The sequence below is a fragment of the Diabrotica undecimpunctata genome, chromosome 8 (genome assembly GCF_040954645.1).
Source record: "Diabrotica undecimpunctata isolate CICGRU chromosome 8, icDiaUnde3, whole genome shotgun sequence".
Classification (NCBI taxonomy): domain Eukaryota; kingdom Metazoa; phylum Arthropoda; class Insecta; order Coleoptera; family Chrysomelidae; genus Diabrotica; species Diabrotica undecimpunctata.
In genome coordinates this window covers 54670077-54683335 of record NC_092810.1, presented here as the reverse complement: position 1 = coordinate 54683335, position 13259 = coordinate 54670077, and the positions used below count along the sequence as shown (strand labels likewise).

Sequence of the window (13259 nt, the reverse complement as noted above, 5' to 3'; positions counted from 1 at the left end):
TATTTGATTCGTGGGGGAAACGGCATGGGTTTTTCACCGCTGTTTTAGTAGAAATGGTGTATTTCTATGTATATAAGTTAAGGTATATTTATGATAAATTCTCTAAAAGATTTGATATTACATAATTTGCTCTCAAATCTTTTTTATTTCTTAATCTTTTAATTCTCCTGTTTATTGAGATTATAATATATATATATATATATATATATATATATATATATATATATATATATATATATATATATATATATATATATATATATATATATATGTTCGGATAAGTTTCCGCGGTCAGATGAATGAAAATTACTTAGTTCTCGGGAAGAACCGCGTTGAGAATTTATTACTCGACGTTTCGGTACCCATTTTGGAGCCATTATCAAGAGTGATACGGTTCGGTTCGAGTTCGGGGTCTCAGTCTGCCTATTTTTTTTTCTTGAATATTTTCTTAGTCTTCATTTGCCCTTGAGTGGCTTTTCATTTCTTTTGATGGTTTCTCCATTTCTGAACCTCCTTCTTTTTTGTAGCATCCTTGGTGATGCCACAGAATGGTTCTGGGTCTACAAAGATTTCTCTTGAGCCTTGTTTTGTCAACACATCTGCTCGTTCATTCCCATGAATCGCTTAATGACCTAGCACCCTTATTGTCACTGCTAGATTTGTTGTGCTTAAACTGATTAGCTCTTACTTTGTAAGCGAATTTCTCCATAATATATTGCTTACGCCAGCTATTTTTTATTTTAGATTTTTCTCCGAAGAACAGAATGGATATTATTAAAATGTTACCTACATTTTCACGAAGTCTAAACAATGAAGAAGCAACATTAAAAGATTCTGCTTGTTCTAAAAATGTCTCAGGTCTAAATCATTTGAACAAAAATACAATCGTTCGGACTAAAGAAGGGTTTTACAAATGTAAAATTTGTTTTAAGCAGTTTTCTGGGAGAAGTGCTTTAAAAATCCATTTTAAAGTGCACACTGGAGAAAAGCATTACAAGTGTGAAATTTGTTTTAAGAAGTTTAGCCTAGCAGGCAATTTGAAAAAGCATTTGAGGGTGCACACTGGAGAAAAGCCTTACAAGTGTGAAATTTGTTTTAAGCAGTTTAGCAAAAAAAGCAATTTGAAAAGGCATTTAAGAGTGCATACTGGAAACAAGCCTTACAAGTGTGAAATTTGTTTGACGCAGTTTAGTGAAGCAGGCAGTTTGAAAAATCATTTGAGAGTGCACACTGGAGAAGAGCCTTATAAGTGTGAAATTTGTTTTAAGCAGTTTAGCGTAGCAGGCAATTTGAAAAGGCATTTGAGAGTGCATACTGGAATAAAGCCTTACAAGTGTGAAATTTGTTTGACCCATTTTAGTGAAACGGGGAGTTTGAAAAAGCATTTGAGAGTGCACACTGGAGAAACGCCTTGCAAGTGTGAAATTTGTTTTAAGCAGTTTAGTAACGCAGGGAGTTTGAAAAAGCATTTGATAGTGCATACTGGAGAAAAGCCTTAGAAGTGCGAAATTTGTTTTAAGCAATTTAGTAAAACAACTAGCTTAAAAATCCATTTTATAGTGCACACTGGAGAAATGCCTTATAAGTGTGAAATTTGTTTTAAGCAGTTTTGTGAACCAAGTAATTTAAAAAAGCATTTGAGAGTACATACTGGAGAGAAGCCTTACAAGTGTGAAATTTGTTTTACCCAGTTTTCTCAACTAGTCGGTTTGAAATATCATATGAGATCACACACTGAAGAAAAGCCGTAAAAGTTTGAAATTTGTTTTAAGCAGTTTAGTAAAACGACTACTTTGAAAACACACTTGAGGGTACACACTAGAGAAAAATCGTAGAAGTGTAAAATTTGTTTTAAGCAGTTTAGTAGTGCGGTAATTTAAAAACACATTCGAGTGTGCACACCGGTGAAAAGTTTTACAAATGTGAAATATGTTTCAAGCAGTTTCGTCTAACATCTAATTTAAAGGTCCATATGAGGATGCACACTGGCACAAAACCTTACGAGTGTGTAATTTGTTTTAAGCGGTTTACCCAAGTAGGTACTTTGAAACGTCAGATGAGTACACACAGCTAAATGAACCTTTAAGGTGTGAGATTTGTTTTAGGTTGTTTTCTCGAAAATATCTTTTAAACCGACATATAAAATGGCACACTTGGCTACTGAATCAGGCAGTTTGAAAACACATTTGAGAGGGGACACTAGAGAAAAACCTTACAAGTGTGAAGTTTGTTTGAAGCAATTTAGTAAAGCAGGTAAATTGAAGATTCATTTGCGAGTACACACTGGAGAAAAGCCGTACAATACAAGTGTGATATTTGTTTTAAGCAGGTTTGGTTCATCAAATTGCTCGAGAGTTGTTTTTATCAATATTACTGATTAATTTCTTAGTCTGAATTTGCCCTTGAGTGGCTCTTCATTTGTTTTGGCGGTTTCTTATTAGCCGCTTCTGAACATCCTTTTTTTGTAGCATCCTTGGTAATGCCACCGAATGGTTCTGGACCTACAAAGGTTTCTCTTGGGCCCTCTTTTGTCAACACGTCTTCTCGTTCATACCCATGCATCCCTAAATTACCTGACACCCATATTGCCACTGCTAGCTTTGTTGTTCTTAAACTGATTAGCTCTTATTTTGTAAACTAATTTTCTCATAGTATATTGCTTACGCCAGCTATTTTTTATTTTAGATTTTTCCCAGAAGAACACAATGGAAATTATGAAAATGTTACCTACATTTTCGCGAAGTCTAAACTATGAAGAAGCCACATTAAAAGATACTGCTTGTTGTAAAAATGTCTCAGGCATAAATAATTTAAACAAAAATACAATCGTTCGAATTGAAGAAGGGCTTTACAAATGTGAAATTTGTTTTAAGCAGTTTACTCGGAAAAAGTCCTTGAAAATTCATTTAAGAGTGCATACTGGAGAAAAGCATTACAAGTGTGAAATTTGTTTTAAGAAGTTTAGCGTTTCAGGCCATTTGAAGATACATTTGAGAGTGCATACTGGAGAAAAGCCTCATAAGTGTGAAATTTGTTTGACCCATTTTAGTGAAACAGGGAGTTTGAAAAAGCATTTGAGAGTGCACACTGGAGAAAAGCCTTACAAGTGTGAAATTTGTTTGACCCATTTTAGTGAAACGGGGAGTTTGAAAAATCATTTGAGAGTACACACTGGAGAAAAGCCGTACAAGTGTGAAATTTGTTTTAAGCAGTTTAGGGAAGCAGGAACTTTAAAGAGTCATTTGAGAATACACACTGGAGAAAAGCCTTACAAGTGTGAAATTTGTTCGAAGCAATTTAGTAAAGCAGGTAAATTGAAGATTCATTTGCGAGTACACACTGGAGAAAAGCCATACAAGTGTGAAATTTGTTTTAAGCAGTTTAGCGAAGCAGGCAGTTTGAAAACACATTTTAGAGTGCACACTGGGGAAAAGCCTTATCATTGTGAAGTTTGTTTTAAGCAGTTTAGTCAAGCAATTTCTTTGAAAAAGCATTTGCGAGTACATACTGGAGAAAAGCCTTACAAGTGTGAAATTTGTTTTAAGCAGTTTACTGAAGCAGGAACTTTGAAAAGTCATTTTAGAATACATACTGGAGAAAAGCCTTACAAGTGCGAAATTTGTTTTATGCATTTTTCTCAAGTAGTTAGTTTGAAGTATCATATGAGATCACATACTGAAGAAAAGCCTTACAAGTGTGAAATTTGTTCGAAGCAATTTAGTAAAGCAAGTAAATTGAAGATTCATTTGCGAGTACACACTGGAGAAAAGCCATACAAGTGTGAAATTTGTTTTAAGCAGTTTAGCGAAGCAGGCAGTTTGAAAACACATTTTAGAGTGCACACTGGGGAAAAGCCTTATCATTGTGAAGTTTGTTTTAAGCAGTTTAGTCAAGCAATTTCTTTGAAAAAGCATTTGCGAGTACACACTGGAGAAAAGCCTTACAAGTGTGAAATTTGTTTTAAGCAGTTTACTGAAGCAGGAACTTTGAAAAGTCATTTTAGAATACATACTGGAGAAAAGCCTTACAAGTGCGAAATTTGTTTTATGCATTTTTCTCAAGTAGTTAGTTTGAAGTATCATATGAGATCACATACTGAAGAAAAGCCGTACAAGTGTGAAATTTGTTTTAAGCAGTTTAGTAAAGCAACTAGTTTGAAAACACATTTGAGAGTACATTCTAGAGAAAAATCGTACAAGTGTGAAATTTGTTTTAAGCAGTTTAGTAATGCAGGTAATTTAAAAACACATTTGAGTGTGCATACTGGTGAAAAGTTTTTCAAATGTGAAATATGTTTCAAGCAGTTTCGTCTAGCATCTAATTTAAAGATCCATATGAGGGTGCACACTGGCACAAAACCTTACAAGTGTGAAATTTGTTTTAAGCGGTTTACCCAACCAGGTACTTTGAAACAACATATGAGTACACACAGCTAAAAGAACCCCAAGTGTGTGAGATTTGTTTTAGTACTTTTCTCGAAAATATCTTTTAAACCGACTTATAATTGCACACTTGATAAATGCACTTCATACCTTTACAAATACTTCAAAACTTTTAAATAAGTGTGGATTCGACTGTTACTTGGTGGATTTTATCTAACAATATAACACCGAAAACTTATGTTTTCAACATTTCCACAAAATTTATTTTAAATTATTATCACTACAGTTGTTTCGCCAGAGTGCTTTTCTCAAGTGATCTATTTTTGGTATGTGCTTACACTTTATAGTCTTTAATTGAATAGGTTGAGGAGGGAAGAACTGCTTGTCTTAGTTGATCATTCAGAATTATGTCTGTGTTTCTAATTAGTTAATTTCCATAGATAGTTTAAGGCCTTTATTTTGAATGTGAATAATTTGAAATTCGTTATTAAAAGAATGATTATTATTTTTCTTAGTATTTTAATAAATTTTTTTGTTTGTTCAAAGTTGTCGCCCAAGTAGGAATTTTGATGACAAACTTTCAACCAGCATCTGAGGGGTCTTCTGGGTGTTTTGCTGGTGTTTGGCTTCGATTCATTTGTAATTTTTGCCAGTCCATCACCCATTTTATCAACGTGGTCTCTCCATGGCCTTTTTCTGACTTTTTATCTGTTTTAGCCACTTCTGAACTTTATTTTTTTGTAGCATTTTGTATCCTACAAAGGTTTCTCTTGAGTCTTGTTTTGGCATCACATCTGCTCGTTCATTCTCATATTGCCACTGCTAACTTTGTTGTGCTTAAACTGATTCGCTCGTATTTTGTAAGCCAATTTCTCTGTTATATATTTCTTACGTGAGTTATTTTTTATTTTAGATTTTTCCCAGAAGAACCGAATGGAAATTATGAAAAGGTTAGCTGCATTTTCATGTAGTAAAAAACACAGAATAAGTCTAAACGATCAAGAAGCAACAGTAAAAGATTCTGCTTCCTCTACAGATTTTTCTAACATAAATAATTTAAATCAAAATGCAATCATTGTGACTGAAGAAGGGCTTCATAAATGTGAAATTTGTTTCAAGCAGTTTTCTCGTCGTGGTATTTTGAAATATCATATGAGAACACACACTGGAGAAAAAAATTACAAGTGTGAAATTTGTTTTAAGAAGTTTAGCATGGCAGGTAATTTGAAAACGCATTTAAGAGTGCATTCTGGAGAAAAGCCTTATGAGTGTGACATTTGTTTGGCGCAATTTAGGGCAGCAGGTAAATTGAAAATTCATTTACGAGTACACACTGGAGAAAAGCCTTACAAGTGTGAAATTTGTTTTAAGCAATTTGGTGAAACATACAATTTGAAAAACCACTTAAAAGTCCACACTGGAGAAAAGCCTTACAAGTGTGAAATTTGTTTGAAGTATTTTAGTGAAGCAGCTGAATTGAAGATTCATTTGCGAGTACACACTGGAGAAAAGCCGTACAAGTGTGAGATTTGTTTTAAGCAGTTTTCTCGTCGGGGTATTTTGAAATTTCATATGAGAACACACACTGGAGAAAAAAATTACAAGTGTGAAATTTGTTTGAGGAAGTTTAGCCAAGCAGGTCATTTGAAAACGCATTTAGAAGTGCATACTGGAGAAAAGCCTTATGAGTGTGAAATTTGTTTGAAACAATTTAGTAAAGAATGTAAATTAAAGATTCATTTGCGAGTACACACTGGAGAAAAGCCGTACAAGTGTGAAATTTGTTTTAAGCAGTTTAGCGTAGCAAGCAATTTGAAAAGGCATTTGAGAGTGCATACTGGTAAAAAGCCTCACAAGTGTGAAATTTGTTTCACGCAGTTTACTGAAGCAGGTAGTTTGAAAACACATTTGAGTGAACATACTGGAGAAAATCCTTACAAGTGTGAAATTTGTTTCAAGCATTTTAGTGAAGCAGCTAAATTGAAGATTCATTTGCGAGTACACACTGGAGAAAAGCCGTACATGTGTGAAATTTGTTTTAAGCAGTTTAGCGTAGGAAGCAATTTGAACAAGCATTTGAGAGTGCATACTGGAAAAAAGTGTTACAAGTGTGAAATTTGTTTGACGCAGTTTACTGAAGCAGGCAGTTTAAAAAGACATTTGAGAGGACACACTGGAGAAACTCCTTACAAGTGTGAAATTTGTTTGAAGCAATTTAGTAAAGCAGGTAAATTGAAGATTCATTTGAGAGTACACACTGGGGAAAATCCGTACAAGTGCGAAATTTGCTTTAAGCAGTTTAGCGTAGCAAGCTATTTGAAAAAGCATTTGAGAGTGCATACTGGAAAAAAGTCTTAGAAGTGTGAAATTTGTTTTAAGCAGTTTAGTAAAACAACTACTTTGAAAACAAATTGAGAGTGAACACTGGCTAAAAAACCTTAAGAGTGTGTAATTGGTTTTAAAGTACCCAAGCAGGTACTTTAACACAACATATGAGTACATACAGCTAAAAAGCCTTTAGGGTGTGAGTTTTGTTTTAGGTCCTTTTCTCGAAAATATCTTTTGAGTTGACTTATAAAATGGCACACTTGTTCAATTTTCTGGTAAAAATTCACTCCTGTATATCTTTACTAATACTTGGAAACTTTTTCTTCTTATTTTAATACAATGTTATGTTTAACAACAATAGAAATCATACGACTTCCTACCTGGCGAAACCGAATTCAAATTTTTATCACTGTGCCTTCTACAATATGCAAAGCAAACAGCTTGATGAATTACTCGGCAAGGAAATCTAAAATATGCATTCCACCTGCCGTTCATCATGGTCAAAATTCGTAGTGAATTCAGTTTCTGGTACTCCAAAAAGAGTAAAGAAATAAAACATTATGACGGTATTAGATTTTTGTTTCTATACGGGGCAGCGGCAAGCCGCTTATACGTATTTCAACCTCTTTAGGTCTCATCAGAGCGGTGTATGCTACTGCTCTGTCACTGATCAGAGCAGTAGCATATACCGCTCTGATGAGACCTAAAGAGGTCGAAATACGTATAAGCGACTTGCCGTTGCCCTGTATCGAAACAAAAATCTAATACCGCCATTATGTTTTAAATGTTATGTTTGTTAAAAATTGTCGCTCAAGTAGGAATTTTGATGACAAAATTTCGTATCAGGTTTTGAGGGGTCTTCTGGTTATTCTCTTAGTGTTTAGTCTCGCTGCGTTTGCAATATTTGCAAGCCTTTTATCACTCATTCTATTAATGTGGTCTCTCCATGCCCTTTTTTCTGTATTTTGATCTGATGCGTGGGGGAAACGGCATGGTTTTTTCACCACTGTTTTAGTAGAAATGGTGTATTTTATACACTGGCGCTGTTGTTAAAAGTTAAGGTATATTTATGATAATTTTTTTTAAAAGATTTGATATTACATAATTTGCTTTCAAATCTTTTTTTTTTGTATTTTTTAATCTTTTAATTATTGTGTTCATTGAGATTATAATATATTGAGATAATATTAAATATCAGAGAAACGAAGGAAATCAAAATGTTTAGAAACCTAGAATGAACTTAAATGGCGATTAAAGAAGTAATTTATGAGTTATATACTAGAGAATATTATAAAAAGTATTTATATGAGGGCATCCTTAAAAAAAAATTAGCTAATAGTTTATTTAAAAGTTCTTATTTTGCAATGTATTTGATAGTTATGATGTTATAAATAGATTAAGATGAGTAAATTTATTATATTGGGACATTTTGTGAATGAAAGTGATATGGGACAGTGAATCCAGGTGGACAGAAAAGTTGAACAGAAAGTGGACATTTGAAATAATAATTATGGATTAAAATAATGTTATTTACTAATTTAAGATGTTTAATTTATATATAAGTTCTCATTCTGATCTGAAAAGCCTAAATTTCGATAAAAATTCGAAATAAAAAAAAGAACATACTTACAAACTAATTCTTTGAGAACCGCGACAAAAACCCTATATATATTATTTTAAAATACTCATTGCTCATAATACAATCAAGCAACGTAACAATTTGGTGCCCATCGCGGGGCTCTCTATTAAAAACAATTAGTTTGGGAAGATAAGTGCTCTCATATAATTAAATTAATTTTAAAGAGGAAAGAAAGGTCTAAGAAACAAAAAGAATGAAGAAGATGTGGAAGTAGAAACACAAGCTGTACAAGAGGAGAGTTTAGTTAAAGTTCCACAAGATATTGCAGAAATGAATCAAGAAAGAGAGGAAAATGTCAATATGGCAGGTTTGATGTCATTAATGATGCAGATGAACAAGACAATGGAAGAGAATTCGAAAAAAATGGAAGAGAATTCAAAAGAATTGAGAAAAGACATAAAAAAGTAGAAGAGAATTCAAAAGAATTGAGAGAAGACATAAAAAAAATGGAAGAGAATTCGAAAGAAGTCAAAGAAGGCATGAAAAAAATGGAACAGAAATTGGAAGAGAATTATAGAAAATTAGAAAAGAAAATAGAAGATAATATGTACCTAATAATAAAATTGTAAAACAAATAGAAAAACAAATGGATGAAAAACTGGATGCTGCAGAGAAAAAATAGCAAATGAAATAAAAGATATACGGCATGACTACAAGAAAAGTATAGAAAACGAGAGGAAAGAAGTAAATAGGATTATTCAAGATAATAAGATAGATATAGAACAGAAAATAGAGTTTCAGAAATGTCACTTAGAAGCAAAAATTAACGAAGACAGGAGAAAGACAGAAGAAAAATTATACGATATGCAACAAAATATCCAAACAAATAATAATAAAATAAGAAATGTGGAACAGAGAATAGATGATATTTCACAAATGAGAGACATAGAGAGACCTTACTTCTTCTTCTTCTTCCTATGCCGTCCCCATTAACGGAGGTTGGCGACCACATTTTTAAAGGCTTCTCTATCTTTTGCAACGTGGAATAATTCGTCTACAGTCATGTTTGTCCAGTCTCGAATATTTCGCAGCCATGACTTCCTCTTTCTACCTATTCCCTTTTTGCCATCGACTCTACCCTGCATGATGACCTGCAGAAGACTATATTTATTATTTTTTAGTATGTGTCCAAGGTATGCAGTCTTGTGTACTTTTATCGTTCTCAACAATTTTTTGTCTCGACCCATTCTTCTCAGCACTTCCTCATTGGTGACCCTGGCAGTCCATGGGATTCTCAACATTCTCCGGTATATCCAAAGTTCAAAGGCTTCAATCTTTTTAACTATTTGCGCTTTTAGTGTCCATGTTTCTACCCCGTACAATAGTTGCGACCAGACGTAACATTCAACAAACCTCAGTCTCAGCGCAATATTCAGATTTTTGTCACAGACCTTACTTGAATTTAACAAATGAGACTGGGATTAAATTCTCTGGTAATATAAAAAATTTGCATCCTAGAGTATACATAAATAGTTTAAAACATAAATTAAGATTAGTGAATAATATTAATGATATTAAAGATTATATTAGAATGACACAAAGCGGCAACTTGGTTTGCCAGTATTGAAAATTATTTGGATAATTTTCAAACATTTGAAAATCAATTTTTAAATTATTATTGGGGTGAATTAGAGCAAGCTGAATTTAGGGAAGTTCTATATTATTTTGGAAAGTATAATCGCAATTTAAGATCAAATATGATAGATTATGCTTTAAAATTGATAACTGTTGCAAAATATTTAGAACCACCACTTAGAGAAGATGAAACAGTCTTAAATGTATCTAGACATTTTGATGCCGATGTTGTGCAAACAGTAACCGTACAAAATATTCAAAGAATAGAGAGTTTTATTAATTTTATTCAAAGAATACAAAGAGGTAATATGGCAGGTAGTAATGATAACAATGATATTAGGATGAATCATAATAATAATAGAAAAAACAATAATAGATTTCAATACAATAATAATAATAATCAACAATATAGACAATCACATAATAATAATAGATATGGTAATAATTTGCAAAATTTTAATAACAATACTAATTATAATAGACAAAATTAATATTCTTAATAAACAAATTAATATGCAAGGATTTGTTGTCAAGGACTTATGTGTTGATATATTAATGGGAAATGAAATAATTGGAAAAGAAGAAAGTAAAGATAGATTTTGAAGAAAAAATGGTAACTTTGGAAGAGCAAAGAATTAAGTTTATGCAAAAAGATCAGGTGGAAGAAGGAATAAGAGTTGATAGGATATTATTAAAAGAAAGTAATGATGTATATGGAGAAGAAATTTATTTTGATGATAGGGAGATATCCCAAAAGAATGTAAAGAATAATTGTAGTGAATATTTAAGGAATGGAAATTTTAAGCAGATGGATGCCTACGAAGTGGAGTGCGTAAAATTGGAAGCAAGGAATAATGATTGCATAACGAAAAATAATTTTATTTGTAAAGAAGAAGATGTGATAAAAGGTTTAAGTTGCCCTGAACTATATAAATCAATAGTCATTTCCATATTGCAGCAACACAAGGGACTTGTCAATAAAGAAAATAGAATTGCACAAAATTATATCTATAGGATAAAAGTTAAAGAAGAAAAAGATTTTAAAACAAAATCATACCCAATACCATATAAATACAGGGAAGGAGTAAACAGAACGATTAAGAATATGTTAGAAGATGGAATCATTGAGAAGGCAGATAAACATTTTATAAACCCTATAGTAGTAGTACATAAAAGATCAGGTGAAATCAGGTTATGTTTGGATGCAAGGAATATTAACAAGATCACTAAAAAGCAATTTGAAGCACCAATGAGTATAGATGGAATACTAGGAAGAATTACAGGAATGTCATTTTTCACTAAAATCGATTTACAGCATAGTTTCTGGTTAATACCTCTAGAAAGAAAAAGTAGACAGTATACAGGATTTCAGATAGATGGAGTACTATATCAATTCAAAGTAGTGCCATTTGGACTTCAATCATCTTGCAATGCTCTATGTAGATGTCTTCATGATATTTTGGATCAATATGAACATTTTGTAATTCACTACATTGGTGATATATTAATTTTTTCTAAAACGGCTGAGGATCATGAGAAACACCTACAAATTATAATCAACAGATTAGACAAAGTTGGACTAAAAATAAATCAAGAAAAATGTAAATTTTTTCAAAAAGAAGTAATATATCTCTGGCTGCTGTGAATAAGCACATAAGTAAATTTTAGTAAATTTTTCAGGAGAGTCGAAACAATGTTTACGGGATCGTGGAAAATCGCAGAATAACGTTTAAAAATTTAAAAGCACTTTTTTGACGAAAACAAGAGACTATTATTGGATAAAAATATAACGAGTTACATTAAATTAAGTTTTAGAAGAAATTGAATGACTTATCCGTATATTCACGGTTGTACTATAGGTGTGAATTTGAGGTATCTCGAGATATCTTAAATAGTTATATGTGTTAGGCACATTTAGGTGTGATTTATTTGCTTACATCTAAAATAATTACACAAAATTTTAATCAAAATATTTTATTATAAACCAAAGTAGCACAAAAAATATCTAAATATCATCAGGATCGACTTCCACTAAATCGGGATATGAAAGGCAAAAGTTCCATAAGGTTTTTCTTCTTCTCTTTGCTTATCGGAACTGGCCCATCATGCAGCTTTAGTAGTTGAAGCTGGGTTGATTTTTTTCCTCTTCTTCTGTAGTTGACAGACTTAAATTCTTCTTCATTATTAAGTGACGACTTGAAATACAGAGTTGTAAAATTATCTGCAGAATAACGTGCCCACTGCAGATCTTTCCAAAGAAACTTTTCTCCACTCTCAGTTACTTTTTTTGTATCAAATCAGTTTTCAATAATGCTGCAAAATTATGAAAATCGTTGGATTCCATTATTTTTACTATAAAAGAATTCTTTTGTTTACAGATTCTTATAAGTTGTACCCAATCATACGGATGGTTAATTTTCATTGTAGTCTTCTTCTCCTTTTCAATAACAGAATGATCTGCATCACATTCCATATGTGTATGACCACTTACAAGAAACTTGTGATCAATATACTGTATTGTACTTTTGTTTTTCAAAACTCTCATAAACATTGCTGACACGTGGCTGTTTTTATTCTGGCCCTGGCATGTATCCGAATATAAACATACTCTTTTTATGGTTGATGGAAGATCCATAAGATGTCGGTACAAACATGAGGCAATTTGGTTTCCTCCTCTGGCTGAAACAGACTCATTCCAAATATAGCAAGTAGCTATACCAGTAACTAAATTGTGGACAGTTAGATTGTAGGTCCAGAGTTGCCGTTTGTAAAATGAAATGGATGTTTTTAAATACGAAGTTGGCAAACATTGTTGCAAATCAAAAGCAAATACTGCAGTTGTCGGATCATTTATGGCTAAAGTTTTATCACTTGACTTTGCGTTATACGCTTCTTGAGCTGCTACGTGATGCTTTTTCTGCTCTAAGATTAAGTTTTCCTTTTCAGTTTCTTCTGCATATGATATTTTAATTGCTAAATTATCGCATTTAGAACACGTATCTTTTTGGGGCTTTTTAAATTTGAGCCCTAGTTCATGGAATTTTGCAGAGTAGATTGTCATTGAAACACAATCTTTTATTTCAGTGTTCTCTTTATAAAGGCGATACATTTTGGCGATAGTCAAATCAGATTGTAAGTATAATTTAGATGTTTGTCTATAATAATGACTCTCGTATGCAGGAATGCTTCGGATATGTGCAACAACTTCATTTAAAACTTGTTCTGACCATTTATTTTTCGGTGAATTCAGACCTCTTTGATCGTCTATAATTATCGCAGACACCGACGAGTCTCTGTTTACTATAATTTGGTTTATGAAGGCATTTGTTTCACCA

General features: G+C 32.5%; 1 protein-coding gene across 2 annotated transcripts in view; it reads left to right on the top strand.

Annotated features, from left to right (window-relative positions):
• LOC140447564 (uncharacterized) overlaps positions 1-7317 on the top strand; it is a 37678-nt gene extending 30361 nt beyond the window's left edge. The window contains exon 4 of one of the 2 annotated variants that reach the window (XM_072540280.1): positions 5296-7317. In XM_072540280.1, the coding sequence (XP_072396381.1) occupies positions 5296-6740 (1445 nt within the window). In that variant the 3' untranslated portion in view covers positions 6741-7317. Of the gene's footprint in view, positions 1-2685; positions 4935-5295 lie in introns of those variants that run through there. The other variant, XM_072540279.1, reaches the window with a different exon arrangement.
• Positions 7318-13259: the final 5942 nt, after the last annotated feature.